The 21,267-nt window shown below is 37.7% G+C and overlaps 1 protein-coding gene and 1 long non-coding RNA gene across 2 annotated transcripts; one reads left to right on the top strand and one right to left on the bottom strand.

The window, feature by feature from the left end:
- Window positions 1-7,782: 7,782 nt before the first annotated feature.
- LOC148127517 (uncharacterized) lies at window positions 7,783-10,105 on the top strand. The gene is made up of 3 exons (XR_015742424.1): window positions 7,783-8,584; window positions 9,378-9,453; window positions 9,799-10,105. It is a non-coding gene; the product is annotated as an uncharacterized LOC148127517 (long non-coding RNA).
- Window positions 9,913-19,718, bottom strand: PSPH (phosphoserine phosphatase). Its single transcript, XM_026708522.2, has 5 exons — window positions 19,458-19,718; window positions 16,715-16,849; window positions 14,569-14,714; window positions 11,799-11,947; window positions 9,913-10,108 (listed from the first exon to the last, which is right to left on the bottom strand). Exons 1-5 carry the CDS (start codon window positions 19,676-19,678, stop codon window positions 9,998-10,000), a joined length of 762 nt encoding a protein of 253 aa, XP_026564307.1. The 5' UTR covers window positions 19,679-19,718; the 3' UTR covers window positions 9,913-9,997.
- Between the last annotated feature and the right edge of the window lie 1,549 nt (window positions 19,719-21,267).

The raw sequence follows: 21,267 nt of genomic DNA, 5'->3' as shown, positions 1-21,267 counted from the left end.
AATGTCCAGGCCATCTAACCATTGAAGCGCAGCATTGGTTATATTTTAAAAAGTCAGATACTTGACCAGTGTATGCCTTCAGCTTATGGCCGGTCTTCTGTATTTAAGATCAACAGTAAAGGAATAATAAATGAGCAATCAAGAAATACACCACAGATTAGCATTTGACAGAGGAGTCGTGAAGGTATGGGGGGGGGGGGAGATTCAGATGCTATGATGTATCTGTTCCTACAAAGAACATAATAGTGCAAGCAATGGGACACTGAAAGTAAAACTTGGACTTTGAAGTGGGATAAAAGAATATTGACATTTTTGTATTCTAGTGTTGGGGGAGACCGCTGAAAATACCATGTGCCACCAAGAAAACAAACAAATGAAACATTGAACAAATTTGAGTTTTCACTCAAAGCATGATAATCAGGTCAAATTACCCTAGTTCAAGAGTATTAGGCAAAAACCTATCTCTCTGATGCAGACTCTGATGTTGGAAAAGATAGAATGAAAGAGAAGAGAACGACTAGAAAGTGGATGGACTCAGTTACAGTAACAATGAGCGTTACTAAAAACAGGTTAGGGATAAGATTGTCATGAGGAAAATCTATGTATTCGCTAGAAGTTGAAAACTCAATAGCACAGAGTCTTTATATCTACCTGTATCTATCATCTATCTACTTCTTAGTAAAGGTGTCTGATCTTCCACATCAAAGTCTGATTTCCACAACCAGCAGCCACTGATTTGCTAGGAAGATTGTAGAAATAAGTTCCCATAAATTTGAGGGTTTTCTATTTCCAGTGGTTCAGACACAGAACAGTTAGCTAGACCTATGGTAATAATGGGCACAAGTAATAAAACCTTGGCAGAATGTCTACGGAGATTCTCAATCATCCAGATTATGATTGTTCCAAAGGTGCTTTTTAAAGAGGCAACTGGACTTTCTGGTTTTTCTTTCAAGACGTTTTGGTTCTCATACAAGAAGCTTCTGAAAACTTTGGAAGGAAAATCAAATCCCAAGAACCAGTCAGGAATTTGGATGTCTTCCCTTACATGAGTTTTGGTATAAGGACTATTTTGTCTTGTTCTTCAGGGGTTTTCTGTTTTCTCCTCTGAAGCTAGCTGAAGCAATGTTCTCTTACCTGTTCCCTATTCAACCTCACCTGGTGGAATCTGCATTTATCTAATGAATTTGGAGGGCAGTCTAGGCGTATATGAAGCTAGTTGCTTCATAGACTTTGTTTTATTTCATGGATCCATAGATCGAATATTGCCAGAATATTGTGACAAATAGCATGTTTAATCTACAGTGAATCAGTTTTCTGTTTTAGCACAGAAAGATAAATCTTCCCTTGACTTTTGTGCTACATATTTAGGCTTTGCTGACTTCTAGTGATCAACTGGATTTTTGCAATCCAGATATAATAGGACTGCTTAAATCAAGCTCCGCTCCTGGTAATTTAATGTGTATATTTGTGTTGATTTCTTAACAACAGTACTAGTCTCCCATTGCTTTCTTCCTGCATGCTTTTTGACTTCACGGTCTTGCTGTAGCTCTGGGACTCCCTGTAATTTTCCATCTGCATCCTGTACTAATCCCATGCCACAAAATATTAACTAAGATGTAATTAATTGGCTGGACTTGTGGGTGAAAGGCTGGCAGTTTCAACCTTTCTTGTCTAGAAGCCCACTGAATCTACACAATGTGACTTGACCTCTTTCCCTGGTGTAGCAGTTTGGTGATTTCTGCTGCTATCTAGCATCTTCCCTCTAATTCTAGTTTATAAAAAAGAAGACTCATGCAACCTATGGTGTCTTTGTAGCAAGTAAAAGGTTTTTTAAAAAATGGAAATAAAGAATATATATAAAATGAACCTGGTAGAGTGAAGACATCCTTTAACCCTTTCCCCCATTGGGAGATCTCACAAGTGATAAAATCAAACTTTATTTTTAAAAATAAAGTCATCTGAAAGATACAATCAATGAAAACTCAAAATTACAAAAAGGCATGCAATGTTCATGGCAAACCACTAGATGGTGATAATCTACTCTAGCGATCATGGGCAAAAGATCCTCTTTGTTATATATTACTTCCAAATAAATTAATCAAGAAGTAAATATAAAAAGTGAATATTGAACTAGGAATTAGAATATATTTTCTAGGACACTCAGACACAAGAAATTGAAATTGATTGCAACATATACAAAACAATATATACAGTATATAACATATAACAACACAAGAGCAAACAATAGATACAAACTCAAGGTTAACCGCACCAAACTTGATTGCAGGAAATACAACTTCAGCAACAGAGTGGTCAATGTCTGGAATACTCTACCTGACTCTGTGGTTTCTTCCCCGAACCCCAAAAACTTTAACCTTAGACTGTCTACTATTGACCTCACCCCTTTCCTAAGAGGTCTGTAGGGGGCGTGCATAAGCGCACCAACGTGTCTACCATCCCTGTCCTATTGTTTCTTTTATTTTTCTTATATGTATCCATGTATTCATAACTATGTTTTTACTTATACCTATTATCTTGTAAGCAATTGACAAATAAAAAATAAATAAATAAATAAATATAATTAGAGCAGTTATTTCTTTTTTACAAATATCAGGAACCAATATCATTTATAGCTATGTTAATAAAAAGTTATTCTGTCTAATATTTGACAACTGGATAAGTTATGAAATTATGAAAGACATGCATTTAATTATAAAATATTCTGTGAAATTAAAACATTAAAAGAACGAGGAAGGTACTGTAACAAGGTAGATCACGTCAATGTTAGGGCGAGAAAAAAATGTGTGTAAGCATTGCTCAATACCTGCTGTAGAATGTATATATGTATATATATTTGTCTCTATGTTTGTATGTTTTTAAATGTTTTAAATGTATGAAACTTAAATAAACTTTATTTGATGTTAAAAAAAGAAAAATAAAAAGTTATTCTGTCTATGGAGCCTACCAAATGGGAATTAGACAATGCAGTGACTGTAAAGGTCCTTTATCACTATCCCTGTCCCCAAAGTATGCTGATAATGCATTCCCACTTGTAACTGGTTTTTGTGGCTGGGAGATTGGTGCTAGGTTTCTGCTGATACTCTACCTGCTTCCCCCACTCCATCTTCAGAAAAGTGGTGCTTTGATCTTTCTAGGTAAACCATGAATTTTCCTTGCCAATCAAGACAGGCACTGCTTTCTTTTGTCAAGCCCAGACAGATCCACATTCAGGCAAAGCTTGATGGTGGCTGAGATATACTGACTTCCATACTTTGGATTAACTAGACTCTCCTGTACTGTAATTGTGTATCCCTATCCATTTTTAAAAAAACAAATCCTAAGGTTTTCTATTCATTCTTACCTGTGAGAGGAAAAAGATCTCAACAAGATGCCATTGCCTTTTCCCTTTGGACTGGCAAATCCCTTCAACTCTAGAATTAAGCTGTAAACATGGAATTAGCTCTAGGCTGTGGCTCTCAATATGGCTTCCTATTTTTATTTTTGCTCTTCAGTTGAGGCAAAAGTGAAGGTTTGGTGTTGCATCACCTGATCATTTCCCATCTGAGTGCTTCTGACATGTGTCCAGGCATGTTCCCTGACCCTGAAAGTCAGCTGTTTGTTTTGTCTGTCAAACAGTGGAATTTTTCCATGGAAGCCCTTGAACTTCCTGACCGCCCAGTGGCATTCACCCAGCTTCACCAAACAGTGACTTAAAAGTCTATCCTGGCCAACAAATGTGTGCCAATTGCCATGCAATCCTTCTGTCGAAAGGATTAAAAGTTGGGGTAGAAGATGTGTGCATATGTGGCCTGCATTCACATTTACATGTTACTTTTTTTTTTTGTGGTAAAGACAGCTAAACATGCTGTGTGAACCAAGCTGCTATACTGGGCTTAAGACTGTTTGAAGTTATGATGGACTCCCTGGGGGTACTTGTGACCAAGAGTTGAAATTTTAATGGTTGGAATTCCCCGGCAATTGTATGCCCGCAATTCAGAGGCTCATCAACCAGGCCAAATTGTAGCTGTTTGCTGCATCTCATGGTAATATGACTACATTTTACAATGGATTTCTGGAAAACCAGCATTTACTTCCAGTTTTTGGCAAAACCACAGCCATCGCTTTATGACTGCAGCATTTGCTTTATAACTGCTGCAAACAAAGTCATAAAATTGGGTTGTTCACATGGGTGATCCAATTTAGGACTGTCATGAGTTATGATTGTGATGGAGAGGCTCCATTAACATTGCAGCTCAAGGACGTTTACTGAACTCTAGGTTTAAAAAACCTGGCTTAACACAATAATAACTAATAAATAAATAATAACACAATCTACATAGACTTCTATAAAGCCTTAGATTCAGTGGAACACGACAAACTACTCCTAAAACTAAAATCTTATGGTATCTCTGGACACCTGCATAACTGGAGAGAAGCATTCCTGTCAAACAGACAACAAATGGTCAAAATTGGGAGCGTTCTAACAAATTATGTACCTGTCAACAGTGGTGTCCCCCAGAGCAGTCTTCTAGAACCAACTCTCTTCGTACTCTACATAAATTATCTCTGTGATCATATTAAGAGCAACTGCTTTCTCTTCGCTGATGATGTAAAGCTATTTAACACCACAGACAATACTGCTACCCTTCAAAAAGACCTTGACTATGTACCAGAATGGTCAAATAAATGGCAACTTCAAATCTCAACAAATAAATGCTCTGTCTTACATATTGGCAAAAAAATCAGAAAATAAAATACAAGCTGAATAGTCAAGACCTTGTTGATTATCCAAACTCTGTCAAGGATCTTGGAGTACTCATCTCTAATGACCTAAGTGCTAGAGCCCACTGTAACTACATAGCCAAAAAGGCATTAAGAGTTGTTAACCTAATCTTACATAGCTTTTTCTCTGATAATATCACACTACTAACGAGAGCATACAAAACATGTGTTAGACCAATACTCGAATACAGCTCATCAGTCTGGAACCCGCATTACATTTCTGATATTAACACAGTTGAGAAGGTCCAGAAATATTTCACAAGAAGAGTTCTCCACTCCTTTAATCGTCACAGAATACCTTATGCTACCAGACTTGAAATTCTAGACATAGAAAACGCTGCCTTTGGTCTGATCTAAGTATAGTATATAAAATCATACATTGCAATGTCCTACCTGTCAATGAATACTTCAGCTTCAACCATAACAATACAAGAGCAAACAATAGATACAAACTCAAGGTAAACCGCACCAAATTTGATTGCAGGAAATATGACTTCAGTAACAGAATGGTCAATGTTTGGGATACTCTACCTGACTTTGTGGTTTCTTCCCCAAACCCCAAAAACTTTAACCTTAGACTGTCTACTATTGACCTCACCCCTTTCCTAAGAGGTCTGTAGGGGGCTTGCATAAGTGCAACAACGTGCCTACCGTCCCTGTCCTATTGTTTCTTTTTTATTTTTATTTCTTTTATTTTTTCTTATATGTATCCACTTCATGTATCCATAACTATGTTTATACTTATACCTGTTATCTTATAATTGCTTGACAAAATAAATAAATAAGTAAATAAGTAAACAAAACCACCTCACAACCATTCCCTTTGTAGCTAGAAGCTCTGCTTGCACATTCATGTGGTGCTTCCTTTTACTCATTCTGAAACACTTTCTAGAAATCTTATGTGATCTCTGACCTATCCTGAATCCTCATTCCAACATTTTCAGCTCTCCTTTTTTCCAGCCCAACGTCTTTTTCTATGTGACATTTAGTACCATGGGATGTATTAGCATGTCTTGATTCATCAGGACATCAATGACTGAAAATGCATTGTTCATCATGTTGAATCAGCTGAGCATTAACATTGATTAAAGTTTGTGTGTATCTGTGCGTCTGTATCTATCTGTCTTTGTAGGTTGTACAAACCCAGTCTATTTGGCTAATGTTTGGTTCATCTTATAAGAAGCCAGAAAATAAATTAATTCAGTAACCAAATTAAGTATGTTGTGTGAGCATAGCCATACTCTTTTTTCCAGTTCAACTCTTTTTTTGTTTCTGTTCTGGTAGAAAAGGCTGACCAGAAAATGACATACAGTAATAGATTGCTAAAAACTGCCATCCGCGCTGGAGCAGAATTTATTTTAGCAGGTACTGCAAATCCATTGTCAGATCAGGTCACCAAGCTCTCTAATCTATGCAGCAGATAATTCTTAACTATTTTTTTCTAGCATTGTTCCCTTCAGCCCAATGTCTAAGAAATTACATTAAAGATGCTTGATTCTTCCTACCTAAAGTCCTAAAGTCAAAACAGAATAAACCTTGTATTGGTCTTGGAATACAGAACAAGGTTGTGTAACCACACAAGTCTTCAAAGTGGGGAAGTTTTTAATCAGAAATTCTCTTGATTCAGAAAAGAGTAAACATGATCTCTGGTTATAAAGCAAGCACATTAGAAAAAGGGGAAAGGGGGAAAGGCCACTACATTTATCAAATTTCAAAAATAAAGTAAGTTCAACTAAACCTAAACACATTATTACTTATTTTTTATTTATGTATTAAATTTTTATACCGTCCATCTCCTCTGAAATGTAGATAAGCATCCTATAGTTGGCAACCACTAGTGGGAGTAAAATCTGCAGGATTTCCTTTTCCTTTTCCTTTTCCTTTTCCTTTTCTTTCCTCTCCTCGCCTCTCTTATTTCCTTTCCTTTCCCCTTTCCTTTCTTTTCCTTTGCCAGCCAGAAAACAAAAAGTACCTAATGACTGGTTTAGAAGACATAGGTTGCATTCATATGAACTTCTGCAACCCACTTTCTTTCATCATGGAATATATTGAACCATAAGCTAACCAACAGCATGCTAAAATATAGAGAACTTAGCAAGCTAAGTTTAGCATGTTATACAGATGCATCTGCTTGGTCCTTAACTAATCTGCTTAAGAATGTTCTAGGAACACAACCAGAGGCTTTGGGTTAGAGAGCAATTAAGAGAGAGCCTGTAAACTTGACCATATTATATAAAACCTGGCATTATTCCCATGTAAAGTTTGATGAACAATGTAGTACTGTATTATACAGTAAGAATAATGTATTATGAGTTTGGCAAAACAATTCTCAGAAACTCATGTGATACATCAGCAGCCAGACAGACACATGTCCTTGGATAGTCTTTTGAGGCTAAATCCTGTTTTCTATTGGAAGAAGTGACAAAGAGTATCTCAAGGGAAACTTTTATGTAAGCTGAAATTCTCTTTTCTGGGTCTGAAATAGTATCTGAGGTACTCTTTTAGGGCAATTTACAAGAAGAAGGAGAAGAGGAAGAGGAGGAGGAGAAAGAGGAGGAAGAAGAAACAACAAATTGCTTTGCCAATCAGAAAGGTCATCTTAAAAGTTAAGATTGATATATGGCTATCACCAAAATCTGAGTATTTTGGGTTGTGTGTGTGTGAAATGCCAATTATTGCCCTGAAATCCCATAGTAAGCCGGTAAAAAAAAAAAGATTCCCAGAGAAAGCCAATGCCCTAAACTCAGGAGTTCAGAGGCAGGCTGTTTCTGAATATGAACATACTGTGTCACGTGTAACTAAATAATAAATAAATACATAAATTTTGATAGTTCTTTCTCTTAACCCATTCATTCAGTTTACAAAGTTGAAAGCAAAGAATTTCATGCTAACAACTCTATTATTAAACAAAGTTTTGTGTAACTGTATTTATGGTCTGCACAGTCTGCAAATTTGTTACATATTGCATTTTGTTTCTGTACATTTACATTAGGCTGGAGATTCTCCACTGTCAATGCTAGTGTCTCTCAACCTTAGCAACTTGAAGATGCGTGGACTGGCTGGGGAATCTTGGGAGTTGAAGTCCACAGCCAAGGTTGAGAAACACTGGCCTATGTTGTCTGTGCTGTAATAGCATTAGAGGTCAGAGATCTATATTATTTAGAAACATTGAACATAATTGTTACTCTAATCCAGCACAAAATGTTATGTTCTGCCTTCTCTTTTTTTTCCTGTTGAGCAGTTATGGATGCCCTTAAATTCTGAGATTATAATGTTGTTGTCGCAAAGGGAATGAGAAACATGCCCCTTCTCTATCTCTCTGTCCAGTGCTGCATTATCTATTGTGCAGGAAAGGCATTCTGTTCAGAGTCTGCAAAACTCCCCAAATCCAGACGTTTTAATCTGTCCCTGTTCTCAGCAGCTATTATGAAGGAAAAACTTTGAAGACATATTTTCCCAGATTGAATCCCAAAATTTGTAACGATGAGCCTTAATCACTCCTCTTTGCTTAACAAAATGAAGACTTGGATGTGAAGCTCTACCGCTATAAAAGAAATATGAGAAAAAAGCAGGGGTAGGGGGTGGGGTGAGAACTCTTTTTGTAATCTCACCAAGAGAAATCCTGCCATGGGTCAAGCTCTTCAACTCCCAGCATAATACCACAATTGTTCCTGCCTGAAGATTAAGAAGGAAAGCTGCCTGGCAGTAGTTTCCTACCAAAGTTGCTGCAGATTTCTGTTGGATTTTTATAGAGCAGAAGTGTCTGAGGAAAATCTTGTGCTGACACAAGCTGAGCTTTGGGGTAGGTATTACTGTTGAAAAATATTATCTGGATTCAGACATCACACTAAGCTATAATGGAGTTGGCCTGATTTTGGTTCAGCATGGAATTTGAATCTAGAAATTTGCTTTGGATGGAAAGTGTGAACCCAGACAATTGTGGCAAGTTCAGTAAATCAAATTTAACCTGTGACGTGGCATAATTTGTGAATTCAGCCAATGCAAGTTTGGGGATGGCGGGGCTGTCAGGAAAGGGGAGCTGGATATGTTGGTAATCTATACAATTTCCCTTGCAGTTCTCCACTTCTGATCTCTTAAACCCCTTCTTGGCTTGGAGTATGCAACTAATGTTGTATTCTGAAGTCACCTATTTTGTAGTTTGATTGAACCATGGTCTATTGAATAAGCTACATTTGCAGGATTATATAACACACAGAATTAGAAACAAGTACTGTAAATCACACTGTGGCTAATGTGTGAATCCTGTCACTGGCTTATATTGAATTGTAACATATGGCAGTTGTGAGCTGCCATATTATATTTCAATGAATGTCAGACAGATGAGAATACCATCTGTGAAAGTTACATGGACTTCTGCAAATCAGGGTTGGCCTCAAAGCTGCAGGAGACACATGGCTGGAAACATGTTTCTTGTTGCAATGCTGCTTTAAATGGCTTGATTTAGTTATTTTGGTTTTTAAATGTTTGTTGAAGAATGGTGATAATCCTGATGATACTCTTATACTTACCAGATGACACCTCAAAAATTAAGATTGAAGCAGGATATACATTTTGAATTTCATTCTCTTTTACAGTTCCATTTTTATGCCCTTTATCTTTTCCTCCCTTATGATGCTGCCATCTTCACATCACAGTCTGCTGCTTCCTTTGGTGAGCAAAATTTATCTTCTCGTTCCGTTCTTCACCTTTTCTCAATCCCCTTTCCCTCATGTCTGAATCCCCAGACTATTTTTCGAAGTGGATTATGGGTACTAGTTATAAGACACCTCATTTATTGAAACCCTTATTTTACCATCCAATTTTATCATTTCTGCCACTTTTGTCCTTTTTTTCTTTTTCTTTTCTTTTAATGTTTTCTTTTGATTATTGTTTCATTTTTAAATGTTTTTAACAATTTATAAACTGCTTACTGTTTCTGGGTGCCTGGTGGTATACTGTTATTATTATTTTCCCATCATCAATAGCAACTAAAGCTTTGCTATGATTTTTATACAGGTGCAATTTCCTTATACATGGGCCAGACTAATTTTCCTCCGAACATCCGTGTAAAATGAAAGTAGTGATGTTTATGCCCTCCTGCAGAGTCATTAATGAACAGTCCAGAACATATCCATTTGCAAATAACAATATGTTTAATTGCATAATTATATATCTACCTACAATAAGTATTAATAAAATAAGTCTAGTTAATAATTTATCGTTCTTCCAGTTCTTTCAGTAGCTCATCAAAATGAGTGATGTACCACTTTGCTTTTTCTTTTACTTGTTTCCGTATAACGTTGCCCCCGAAGCCGATGAAACAGTCCTGGACAAACAGAAAACAGACAAGCTGGGAGTTATTCTTCCTCTCCCCAGAGACCATTTCAGAGTTCACAAGTCATGGACAAATTGGAAATGTGTCCTCATCCTCTGGTAACAACTGAAAAAGCAACCCTTAGGAACAGCAAGACTAAACAGTTGTTTATTTGTAGGAGAATTAAATACTTTGGGCATATGGACATTTGAGAAAATAAAGATATTTATTAATAGTCAGGCAAATTCCTCAACCACTTGTGGAATTCCTGCCTTTCTGTCTTAATGCTTCCTGTGGTTAGATAATGTAGGGGGAGAGCTGTGTTAGTTTATACGGTGGTCAAAAATGAGAGGGTGTCAGTTCCAACTAATCGAAGTTATTAAATTGTATGCCTTTTAATAAATGTGTTAGTCAGGAAAGTGCTACCAAATTATTTTGATTTTCTGCTTTTCTTTCTGTATCTTTTATCCTTAGCCACCCTGTACCAGTTCTTTATGTTGTGTTGCCTACTGTTAAAAATTCTTTGGAGGAAATGCTTATTTTGGCTAGCCTCCCACCATATCTTTCCTATCCAGGAGCCACTGCATTGCCCTCCTCTGTTTGGTCATCCAAAATTCCAAGTCTAAATCTGCTGATCTAATAAAGGAGAATTATTTGCCTTTAAATGTCAAGGTGGTCAATTACCATGACCAGCACAGGGATTTTGCTTCTGAATGCCAAGTCTAAATGTTCTGATTGTTCCATGACCTATTCATTCTAATTTGCCTCTCCTCCCCCAGAAGATATAAAAGACAATAATTAATAATGAATGGTAATTATTAACCAGGAATGGGAATTAAACTTGGTTCCTTATGGAGAGGTATGTACCAAAAATGAATTTTTAAAAAGTCTACCCTTTTTCATCTGTGCATGCTTTGTGGGTTCATTTTGTCTAAATGGTGTGTAGATTTTGCATGCTAATATGTAAATTAAGTTGCTTTTGTAATTCTAAGGTTGGGAAAGTACAGGTAAATCTTTCTGGAGAGAGAAAGTTGAAAGGAAAACAGGTGAATCTGTGTTTTATCAGGAGGCTACATTAGGCCACTTTTATACAGTATACGCTAGGCAAATCTGCTGACTGATTTATAAGGGGTTTATTGCATTTAAACAGGGTCAAAAAGGTTTCCCAAATTTTGGTCAGTCTTGGTCTATGACACATTGCCTAAATCTCTGTGGAGATAAAAATACAGGAAACTTAGCACAAACTACCCTAGACCAGGGATGTACCCGGCCCATGGGGTGCTTAGATCTGATCTGCAGGGCTGCCCTGGAAACAGTGAAGGACCAGCCCATGGTGCCTCTGCCAGAAAAAATAGAGCTCGGAAGAGCAGCACATGGCACTCCTGGGCTCCGTATTCAGCCATGACAGTCTCCTGCAGTCCTCTGACACTGAAAACAGAGCCCAGGCGGACCAGGCATGGCCATCCTGAGCTCCGTTTTCATTGGCAGAGGGCTGCAGGCCATCATGGCCGAAAATGATGCCTTAATGAGTGATGTGGAGCTGGCCATGCCCCCTGGCCACACACACCTGGACCCCTGAGGTCAAACACAATCCTGAAGCGGCCCTCAATGAAATCGAGTTTGACACCCCTGCCCTAGGTCAACAGGAAGACAGGTAAATAAAAATTAAATTGTGGTTAAAATGTCCATCTTTGATACTCACTGCTGGAGGGCAGGCTTCCATGTCTGTTGCTCCATCGCCAATCATAACTACTTTCTTAAATTGAAACTGTTCTTTCAAGTAACTGATGACTTGTCCTTTACCACCTGACTCAGCTGTTGGCTGTGTCTCATCAAAACCGGCGTATTCTCCTAAATAAAAGATACAAAAAGAAATTCTTGACTGGCTGTCCCAAAATACTTGGGAGAATTTCAAAGATGTTAGAAGTCTGAGAAAGGGAAAAAATGTCCTTAGAGAATGAGGGAACTTCTAATTATCGGAATTTCAATACAAAAGATTTCAAATCTGGGAAATCAATTTTCTGGTTAATAATTTAGCTTTTATTCGCATGTTGGATTTATATCTTACCTTTTCATTCAGAAGACCAGAGTGGTGTACATAACACCAGAATAAGAAGTTGGAATGAGGGTGGCCCACAGTCACCCAGGAAGATTTTAGGGCTGAAGTGGTCTAGAATCTGTTTCTCCCCAGTGCCAGTCTGACCTCTTAATCATTATGCCATCTTGATTCTGTTCTTAATAATATGTTTTAATAATCTTTGTACATGAATTTGGCTATTTTCCTCTGAAGATGAAGGGACTTTTACTTACATGCTCAGGGGCTCAAATGTCTATTATTAGGCCATTAATTTCAAAATTAATCCTGAAAATAGAAACTAGTCCCAAACACATTTGTATCTTATTCCATAATTTTAAGTTTGGGGAAAGTTACCATTCGCCACTTTTTCTCCATATGCAGGCTTTCTACCCTTATGTACAAACAAAAAGGGTAGAAACAGACAGTGGAAAAATTCTGATCTTTCACACTTACTTCTTTCCCCACCCCCTGGCAATATAGAGTGATTATTAATCTAAAGCCAAGTACCACACACTTGAGTGACCCTGTTTATTGCAATGTTTCAAATAAGCTGAGACTGGTTGGAAATTTGTAATATCAGTGGGATATCACTAGCAGGATATCTTAACCTTGAAGTTGCATTTTTTATCAGCTATTGGATAAGAGACCCTGTTGACCGCTCAATAAACAAGCTGATCTCAGCAACACACCCCTTGCTCTTACCATGTGCCAAACCAAAGTGTCAAATCTTAACCCTTGGAAGGAATTACTTGTTTTGCATAACCTGGGCAATTGATGTTTCATAACTGGGAAACTGATTAGAAGGCCTAATTCTTCAAGCGCAACCATTTACTATTTAAAGATTTCACTTCAACTTGTTTTCCTAGCTGAGGGTCAACTTAAGCAACACTTGAGACTATGATTTTAAAAATGAAGCAATTCAAAATATTCCATGGGGGAACACGTTTGGAAAGCTTTCTACAAGAACTGGCTAAAATCTCTGCAGTTTGGAAGTAGGGAAAATTTAATAAGGGTCACAGCAGTTTACAGATTATTAGCTATGATATTGGAACAGAACCTCTAAATCTATATACTGCTGAATTCTAGCTGATGGGAAAGCAAAAGATGAAGGCCAGGGACCTGCTGCTTCAAGATAAACTTATGGTTTGTTGGCTTCTTTGAGAAGCAGGAAGATGGACTAGACCAGTCCTCCCCTTCCATTGCTCTCCAGACTACAATCTCCAGATTTCTCAGCTACATGATCAGGTTAGACACAGCTGGCCTAATGGACTTTTAGTTCTGCTTTATATTCTAAAAAAGCAAATGGAGCCCGTAATTGCCAACCCAGAAATATGAGAAGCTTAAGTGTGCCAAGGCTCTCAGATGTTTATAACCCCAAAGATCTTTTTTGCAGAGAGCTCAACAAACTAGTTTTACAGTGCACGTTATTTACATTTCTGAAATGTGCCCTTAGTGTGAAGTCACTAGAAGATCTGTAAGAAACGTGCAACAAACCTTGACTCACTGTATGAATTGGCAATGAGACTTGTCAGTTGGCTTGCTGGCTACCTCAGAAAAGGTCCTCTGTGCATAGAGTGCATAGGCATTAATTTGAATTATGTGTGAGAAATGAGTAGCCACTTTCTTCATGCATGGATGAAAATGGACTGATCTACCAGTGAGGAAGTGCTAAAATATAGGTATGACACATATTTTGGGTTTTGAGTCTGTATTGCCTTCTTGGGTATGCCATAAAATACTGCAGCCTTTAGTCTGAAACAGGTTCCCACTTCTAATCTGAATTTACAGTTTGCAAGTTTATTATTTTTCAATGGAAATGTACGTATCACATGGCCATACAGTAATGTATTAGAATGCCACGATTTTCCTGAGTTCAAAACCCAGAAAGTTCAAGTCAGAAAGTCATTTAAAAAGCCTTTCTGCTCATGAGAGGCAATATGGTCCAGCGGTTAACATATGGAAGTAAGAGTGGGGGAACCCAGATTCTAGTTCATTCTCAGTTTTAGAAGCTCCCTTGGTGATTTGACCAGTTTTGCTTTCTCAAAGCAGGTAACTTCACAAGCTGGTTGTTGGGGAGAAAAATAAGCCCTATGCTTAGAACTACAAACAAATACCTACTAAATGTAAATTTCAACAATGAAGGAAAAAATTATTTAGTCTTGTATGGAATAAATTTTCACATTGATTATCATAGCTTGCCTTCAAATAATTCTTATATATTTCATTTTTTTAAAGCAACAGACTTTGAACAGTTTTGATCCTTCTTTGCTACAGCATTGAGATGTTATGTAATTCTGTTTCAGCTAACACATCATGGAAATATTATTATTATCTTTGGTCCCTATTAAATCAACAACCTTATCAGTTCTAAGTTCAATCATATGAAAAATTTTACCATTAAAGTAGAACTTCAATCTGTTGGCATAGACATTTGCTGTTGGAATGTTTAATTGTGAGGCGACATGTTCGACAATGCTCTGAAACCCTCCAGAAATTAAGAAAACTTGGACACCACGCTGGTGGAGCCGGTTGACGAGTTCTCTTTAAAGGAAAAAAAAATAGAGTCAGGGAAAGGAACAAATATATTCAAACAAGTTGCTTTTGTTTGCTATCTGCATTATTATCATCTATATAATAGACACAAAACGTGCAAGAGAGGTCCAAAGAGATCTTGAGGCTCACAAAGCCAAATAAACTTTAAATAAATGAAAGGTACACTGGGCACAGAGAAATAAGGGTTCCTCAGAGATCTTCCTCCAGAATAACCTTCTCTACTCTAATGCTTTTCCTATACACTGCATAACCCTCAACTAGTATGAAAAAGATTATAATTATTGGTGAACTGTGAAACTGAAAACTAAGGCATCTGGAGTGAATGAAATATATGAGAAGACTATGATAGTGTTTTGCCAAGTATCAGGGCAATCTGTTTGGATCCTGAGACAAAGAGTATTCCTAGGAATCAAGAGATTTTAAGTGTTATCATTAATTTAAAACAAGATGATACCCAAACTTCCTACAAGCTCCTTAATAATGACAGCAGAGTTACTCTCAAAATTTTACTGATGTCAGAAGGAGGGAAGGCTGAGTCAACCTTGAGCCCTACTGGAATCAAAGTTCAGGCTATGGACAGAGTTTGCTTGAAATACTGCCCTTTAATCACCACCAGGGCAATAATTCCAAGGTTTTTATCAAAATCTGGCACCATGATTTCTTGGCCCTGTTTTTATGGTCATGAGACAGACCTTGATTGGTTAGCACATGACTCTTGGATAGGAACTAAACGTCCTGATTTTCACAGCTTTGCAGTTATGTGGAGATTCCCCTCCCCTTTTCCTTTTTGTTGAGTAGACAAGAGTAAAAAGAAAAAAACAAGCAGGTTAGCTCAGAATGAGCGCTAAACTTGTAGACTTCTTAATATGAAGGAGAAATAAAAATATGTTACTAAACCCCTCAAATAGCCAAGTCTGGGCATAGCAAAAACTTGTTTTCATAAAAGAACTGCCATTTTAATCCAGTACATGGGACAAAAATAATGTCTTCACAGTTCTGTGAAAGAATAAGGGTCAGAGCCATCAGTTAGGGGAGATTGTTCCAGAGGACAGGAGCAGCAACAGGGCAGGCATGTCCCTGTTAGGTCCCATTAGACGACTGCTTCAAACAAAGGACTGTCTATCTTGATGTATACTTGTGGGACTGTCAGAAATAACAGGAAGTAGATGGTCCTGAAAATAACAGCCCTGTTCCATACAGAGATTTATAGATGATAACTAACTTCTCAATCACACCCAGAAGCCTATCAGGAGCTGATGCAATGCACAGAACACAGTAGTGGTTTTACATGGACATACTAATATGCCTGCACTACTGCACTCTGGATCAATTGCAGCAACTGGATAGCCTTAGAGGGCAGTCCTTTGTAGAGAATACTGCATAAATCTAACGGGGAAATGACTAAGGCATGAATGACAATGAACAGGACCTCCTGATCTAAAAATGGGGGCAATTTATGCACAAGATAAAGTAGTGCAAAGACCTTCCTGGACATGGTTGTCAGCTGTTCTCCACAGAAGCTGTGAGTCCAGGAGGAACCCAAACTGTTCACCAGCTTTGAGGCAGGGAATGCAGTTGTGCCCACCACTGAGGATGAAAATCCCCAGATCAGAATCCAAATTCCACTTCATAGCTTGAAAACAAGCAGATAAAGCAAAGTTTGGCTGCAGTTTGAGTACAATAAAAAATAGTGTTATTGCAGTGGATTTTAATCTCAACCTGCAAAGGGCAAGACAAAGGAGAGGGAGCCAAGATAATCTTGCCTGAATTCAGGAGCAGCTTGTATGCTTTGATGGATTACCTTAATAAACAGGGGTGGGGTGTGTGTGTGGAGAATCTAACTCAAAGGTCCAAGTCCCAGTCCAGCATTATTGTACTATGTCTTTCCTAAAATCCTAGGGACACACAGCAAGTACCTATGACAATCTCAAAGGGAAAAATACATCTTGGAAACACTGCACAACATAACTATTCTTAATATTTCTTACCTTATTCCTGGCGTTAACTGGGGTGGATGCTCTGATATTAATTTCTGTACTTGTTCGTAGGAAGGTCGTATGAGGCCCAGTCGTGCAGTTAAAGCTGCCTTGAATGTTACTGAACCTCCCATTGCTCTGCGAGTCCTAAATTAGGAGTCAAAGAAATTCATTTCAGACTTTTAAGGAAAGCAGAAAGATCTCGTGAGAAGTTTCAGTATGCGAATCTGATAAACTTCAATATATTGTGAAAACCCACTGAAAATTTATTCTGTGATCTAAGAATATAAGGGCTCATATTGTTTCGGGAAGTTCATTCCTCATGTTTATGGAATCCATAAAGAATCCATACAGCCCTTTTCAAGTGCTGTTCAAAAGCTGGAACCTGATGTTCACGAATGCTAAGTTTTATTATTTATTTATTTATTTTTAAGACACTTTGAGACTCTGGGTGGCTTACAAAGACTAAAAACCCAATATAAAAGAATAAAAAACAATAAACCTCCATCTTGCTCCCCTCTGGCAACAGCACATGCAAAAGAACCGATTGATGGGCTCCATTCCATTCTGGGTTCCCCAGGCCCATGGGCAAAACCAGGACATCAGGGCCTTACAAAAAGTTGTTGCTTGTTTCTAGGCCAAATAACAATTTGGATGAATAAATTTCTGTGAACGTTGCCTCAATCCCAATCACCTGCAGCTGCTATTTCAGTGTTACAAAAGACATATATGGCATTTCTAGTATGATCCTTAAGTAGTTTTTTAAAGGAATTAAAAGTTCTTATGGTTATGCAACATAATTGTGCATAAATAAAGTAAATGCCCTGTGTTCTTGTACCACAACTGCGTTAAATAGTTTCTCAATTACACCCAGTGCAGTCTGGCATTTCTCTATCATTATTTTAAAAAAAGCACCAGAAACTCGCACAGCTGGTTTAACTAGAAGTAGGAAGAGGACAGTGAAAAAATACATAAGTACTGGAGAAAATAACAACTGTGCAGCTGTGGTCAGCAACTTTTTGGACAGACATGACCAGTTATAGGAACTTTTCACATCCATTGTCAATTCACACTGGCTTGGGCAAGCAGAAGATCCAACAGAGTCTCTCAGCGTTTAGACTTGGTCCTGAAGATGCCAGATACTGACCAAACATAGCTGTTTTGTAAAGATACTTTACAACATAGCTATTCTAAAAGTTTACCATAGATACATTTCTAAACTGTACCATAAAGTTGTGCCAAAGATACTCAAAAATTCCCATGGAATTATGAAACAAATCTTACAGGAAGCTTAATCAAATCTGTCATGATTAACTATATATTATCACAAAAGTTTCAAATTCACACAGACACTGAATGTTATACTCAAGGTATGAGATATAAGGGCCTCGGACTGATAATAAAATTATACAAGCTTTTTTTCATCACAGAACCACCCCATTGTCTTTTCATCTTAGCACATACAGAGGCTGATAATTATTCAGTGCATTATTCAGTGAAATGCCAAAGCAAGCAAAAGCACAGGCAAACTTTGGAGTCACTTTGGAAGTCATATTGAAGAGATGCAAAAGACAAAGCTTGCTGCATTACTAAAGATTTAAGATACTAGAGAAAAAAGTTAGCAATGTTCTGATTGTGCCATGAAGCAGCTTCCAATGAAATAATAGATGAACTCAAAATGAGTATATGTTGCCATAGCAATACATTTAAAGCAGTGGTTTGATCTGGTGAAAGAGAAGCAATATTACTTGTTTAATTCCCCTGCCTTCCATCTTCTTGATTTCATCATATGTGATCTGTTTCAAAGCTGACTACAAAACTGGTTTCACAGACTAGAAATAGTGCTGATCTATATATGCTTGTTAGATGCTTGCTTACAATTATCTACTCAAGAAGCTTCATTAGAAGACTCAGTACATGACCTGACTAAGATCTGATAAAGCTAAGCAACTCTCATCCAGGGCTTTAGATGGGCAACCAAATCCAAACAGTAAACCTATAAATTTAATGTAATTAATAAATTTTAAATAAAAATATATGGAATATAGCCTTCATAAACAGAATATTCCCTAGTTAGTTTTCTCAGAGTCTTCTAATATTTGCTCAAAATGCTCTGATATCCTCTACATCAGAAACAGGATAGCTGAAGAGGATCCATTCCTATGAGTATGCATTAAGGCAACTAATGCTATTAGCTCATAGTAATGATGTTGGCTTGTACATTTATTAAAAATGTCCTTAAAAATGGCTCATCTTAATACATTATTATTTACGTTTTTGTCATACACCCACATTCATCTGTGGCTATTGATCATCTGAAAGTGAGGGCTTAAGTGTGGAGAGAAACACCCAATGATCTTTCTGTTGATAAGAGCTTCCTTGGCAGTCACCATTGCATACAGCCTGGTATCTTTGGACTTCTAGGTCAAATACACCACTGAACACCCAATCTTTTAGAAGAACAAATCTCCATATCTGTCCCCAAAGATGCTTTTTGAAAAGGCAACTGGACTTTCTTTGCTTTTCCTTGATGTTTTACTTCTCATCCAAGAAGCTTCTTCAGCTCTGACTTCTCTGGCTTCTTGGATGAGAAGCAAAATGTCTTCAAGGAAAAACAAAGAAAGTCCAGTTGCCTTTTGAAAAAGCACCTTTGGGACAACCATGACCTGGATGATTGAAGATCTCCATAGACAAAACTCAATGGCTGCTCTCTATTCCCAGAAGCATCAAGCAAGCAAGCCATGACCATACTTACATTTCCGCCACCGCATCACCAACACCACAAAATTTTGCCAGTTCATCGATGCCCTCTTCTTTAATGACTGTGCTGTCCACATCAAAGCAAACTGCATCAGCACTGAGGAAGATTTCCTTCATCTCCATGACAGAAGACATCTTTTTGGGAACCTTCCTGTTATGTGAAAGATAGATGAAGTCATTCTGGATGTCGCCTGCCTGTGCCCTCAGTTGGGCCATCTTAGAAGCAGATCTGTGGCTGAAAGCCCTGTGTTGAGAGGGGACAGCTAATGCCACAGCTCCTTTTTAAGCAAGAGCAGGGAGTGGAGGAGGGGGGCAGAGGAAGCTGCTGATTTGCTGGCTTCAGGGGCCGCAGAGAAATGGGCAGACAATCAAGGTTGCCCTCCCTGCTGAGTTAACCATTCCTGAAACTCACTGACACAGTCCATCTGAGGTATGGCACACATTTACTACAGAGAAGGATTTTTCCTCCAGGAGTGGTCATCTATCTTACTCTTTATACCCAAAAATTCCACAAATTGAATTTTACTTCTTGAATAAAAATAACCACCGTTGGTGATAGTTTTAATTGAACTATACCCTCCATTTATACAATCTTGATCCCTCTCAAAAGCACCGTCAACTGGTACTCAGAATTCTTGACAAAAATACAGCGGAACACTAAAAGAATCCATCTTAAATTGGACTGAAGGCAAAGTAAATAATCATTTTTTTAAATCCCAGGGAATAAAACAAGATTCTTAAAGTGTAACCAAAGAACAAGAGGAAAATTAAAAGGAGGTATTAAAGTATATAATTATTGGGAAGGGGAAGAATCAGCACCATGAGGAAAAAACAAGACTTTGTCATCAGCAACTGTAATGGGGCATTTCTAAATAATAATAATAATAATAATAATAATAATAATAATAAATGATTGCATCAAGAAGATCCATTCAGTCAGAAGAATAGGAACTATACAAGATCTTCTTAGAGGATTTTCTGTTTCACACCTCTCTCATTTTTGGATCTACTCTGAAAGTCCTGGTCATTAGTGCGTTGAATTGTAGCAAAGAACTTGGGTAGCCCATGGATGGGAGCAAAATTATACAGGAAAATATAAATTTTTTCTGTCATGTTCCAAATTTTTGCAGCTGCGATAGTATATGCTACTCTTACTTCTTCCAAAAAGTCATGTGAATTCCAGAATAAGCTGCTCAAGGAGCCAATCCAGACAGCTTGTTTAATGTGTTTTGCTCCAATATGGAAACTGGTACAAAGTATAAATCTGATTTCCCTCTTAGCTAACTTCCACAGATGTAGTGAGGGTTTCCTAGATGAAAAGAAAATGAGAACTTTTCATCATATAAGATGGTTAAGTAAAAAAAGTTTTTAAAAAAGCCCTGGACTGATTTTGGAATTTTCTCTTGGTTTCATTGTTGGATAAAGAATGAGCAAACTTCCAAATAAGCACAACTTCTCTTTCATATACCCGAGTGAATACATTATCTCATATTTATGAAAAATTGCCCTGTCCCCTTTCTCCGAATCATGAATTATTATTTCCTTTGTGCTTTTTAAGACTATCCTGGTTGAGGCAGGTCTGATCATTCTGGTTGGCCAGCCCAAAGTGTCAATGGAAGGAATAATAGAATAACAGAATTGGAAGGGACCTTGGAGGTCTTGATTCCCAGTTCAAGCAGGAGACCCTATATCATTCTGGACAAATGGCTGTCCAATCTCTTCTTAAAAACCTCCAGTGATGGAGTAGCCACAACTTCTGAAGGCATTCCACTGATTAATTATTCTCACTGTTAGGAAATTTCTTC

The sequence above is a fragment of the Pseudonaja textilis genome, chromosome 1, assembly GCF_049901715.1.
Source record: "Pseudonaja textilis isolate UNSWEBS1 chromosome 1, rPseTex1.2, whole genome shotgun sequence".
In the NCBI taxonomy this organism is placed as follows: Eukaryota; Metazoa; Chordata; class Lepidosauria; order Squamata; family Elapidae; genus Pseudonaja; species Pseudonaja textilis.
This window is presented reverse-complemented; position numbering and strand designations above follow the sequence as displayed.

What these genes read in the sequence shown, in the direction of transcription:
- PSPH (XM_026708522.2), bottom strand. Translation starts at nt 19,678, where the DNA reads ATGGCCCAACTGAGGGCACAGGCAGGCGACATCCAGAATGACTTCATC. An exon ending in GGTGATGCGGTGGCGGAAAT is followed by an intron (nt 16,850 to 19,457) that starts GTAAGTATGGTC and finishes CTCCTAATTTAG; the next exon opens with GACTCGCAGAGCAATGGGAG. An exon ending in TGGAAGCCTGCCCTCCAGCA is followed by an intron (nt 10,109 to 11,798) that starts GTGAGTATCAAA and finishes CTGTTTGTCCAG; the next exon opens with GACTGTTTCATCGGCTTCGG.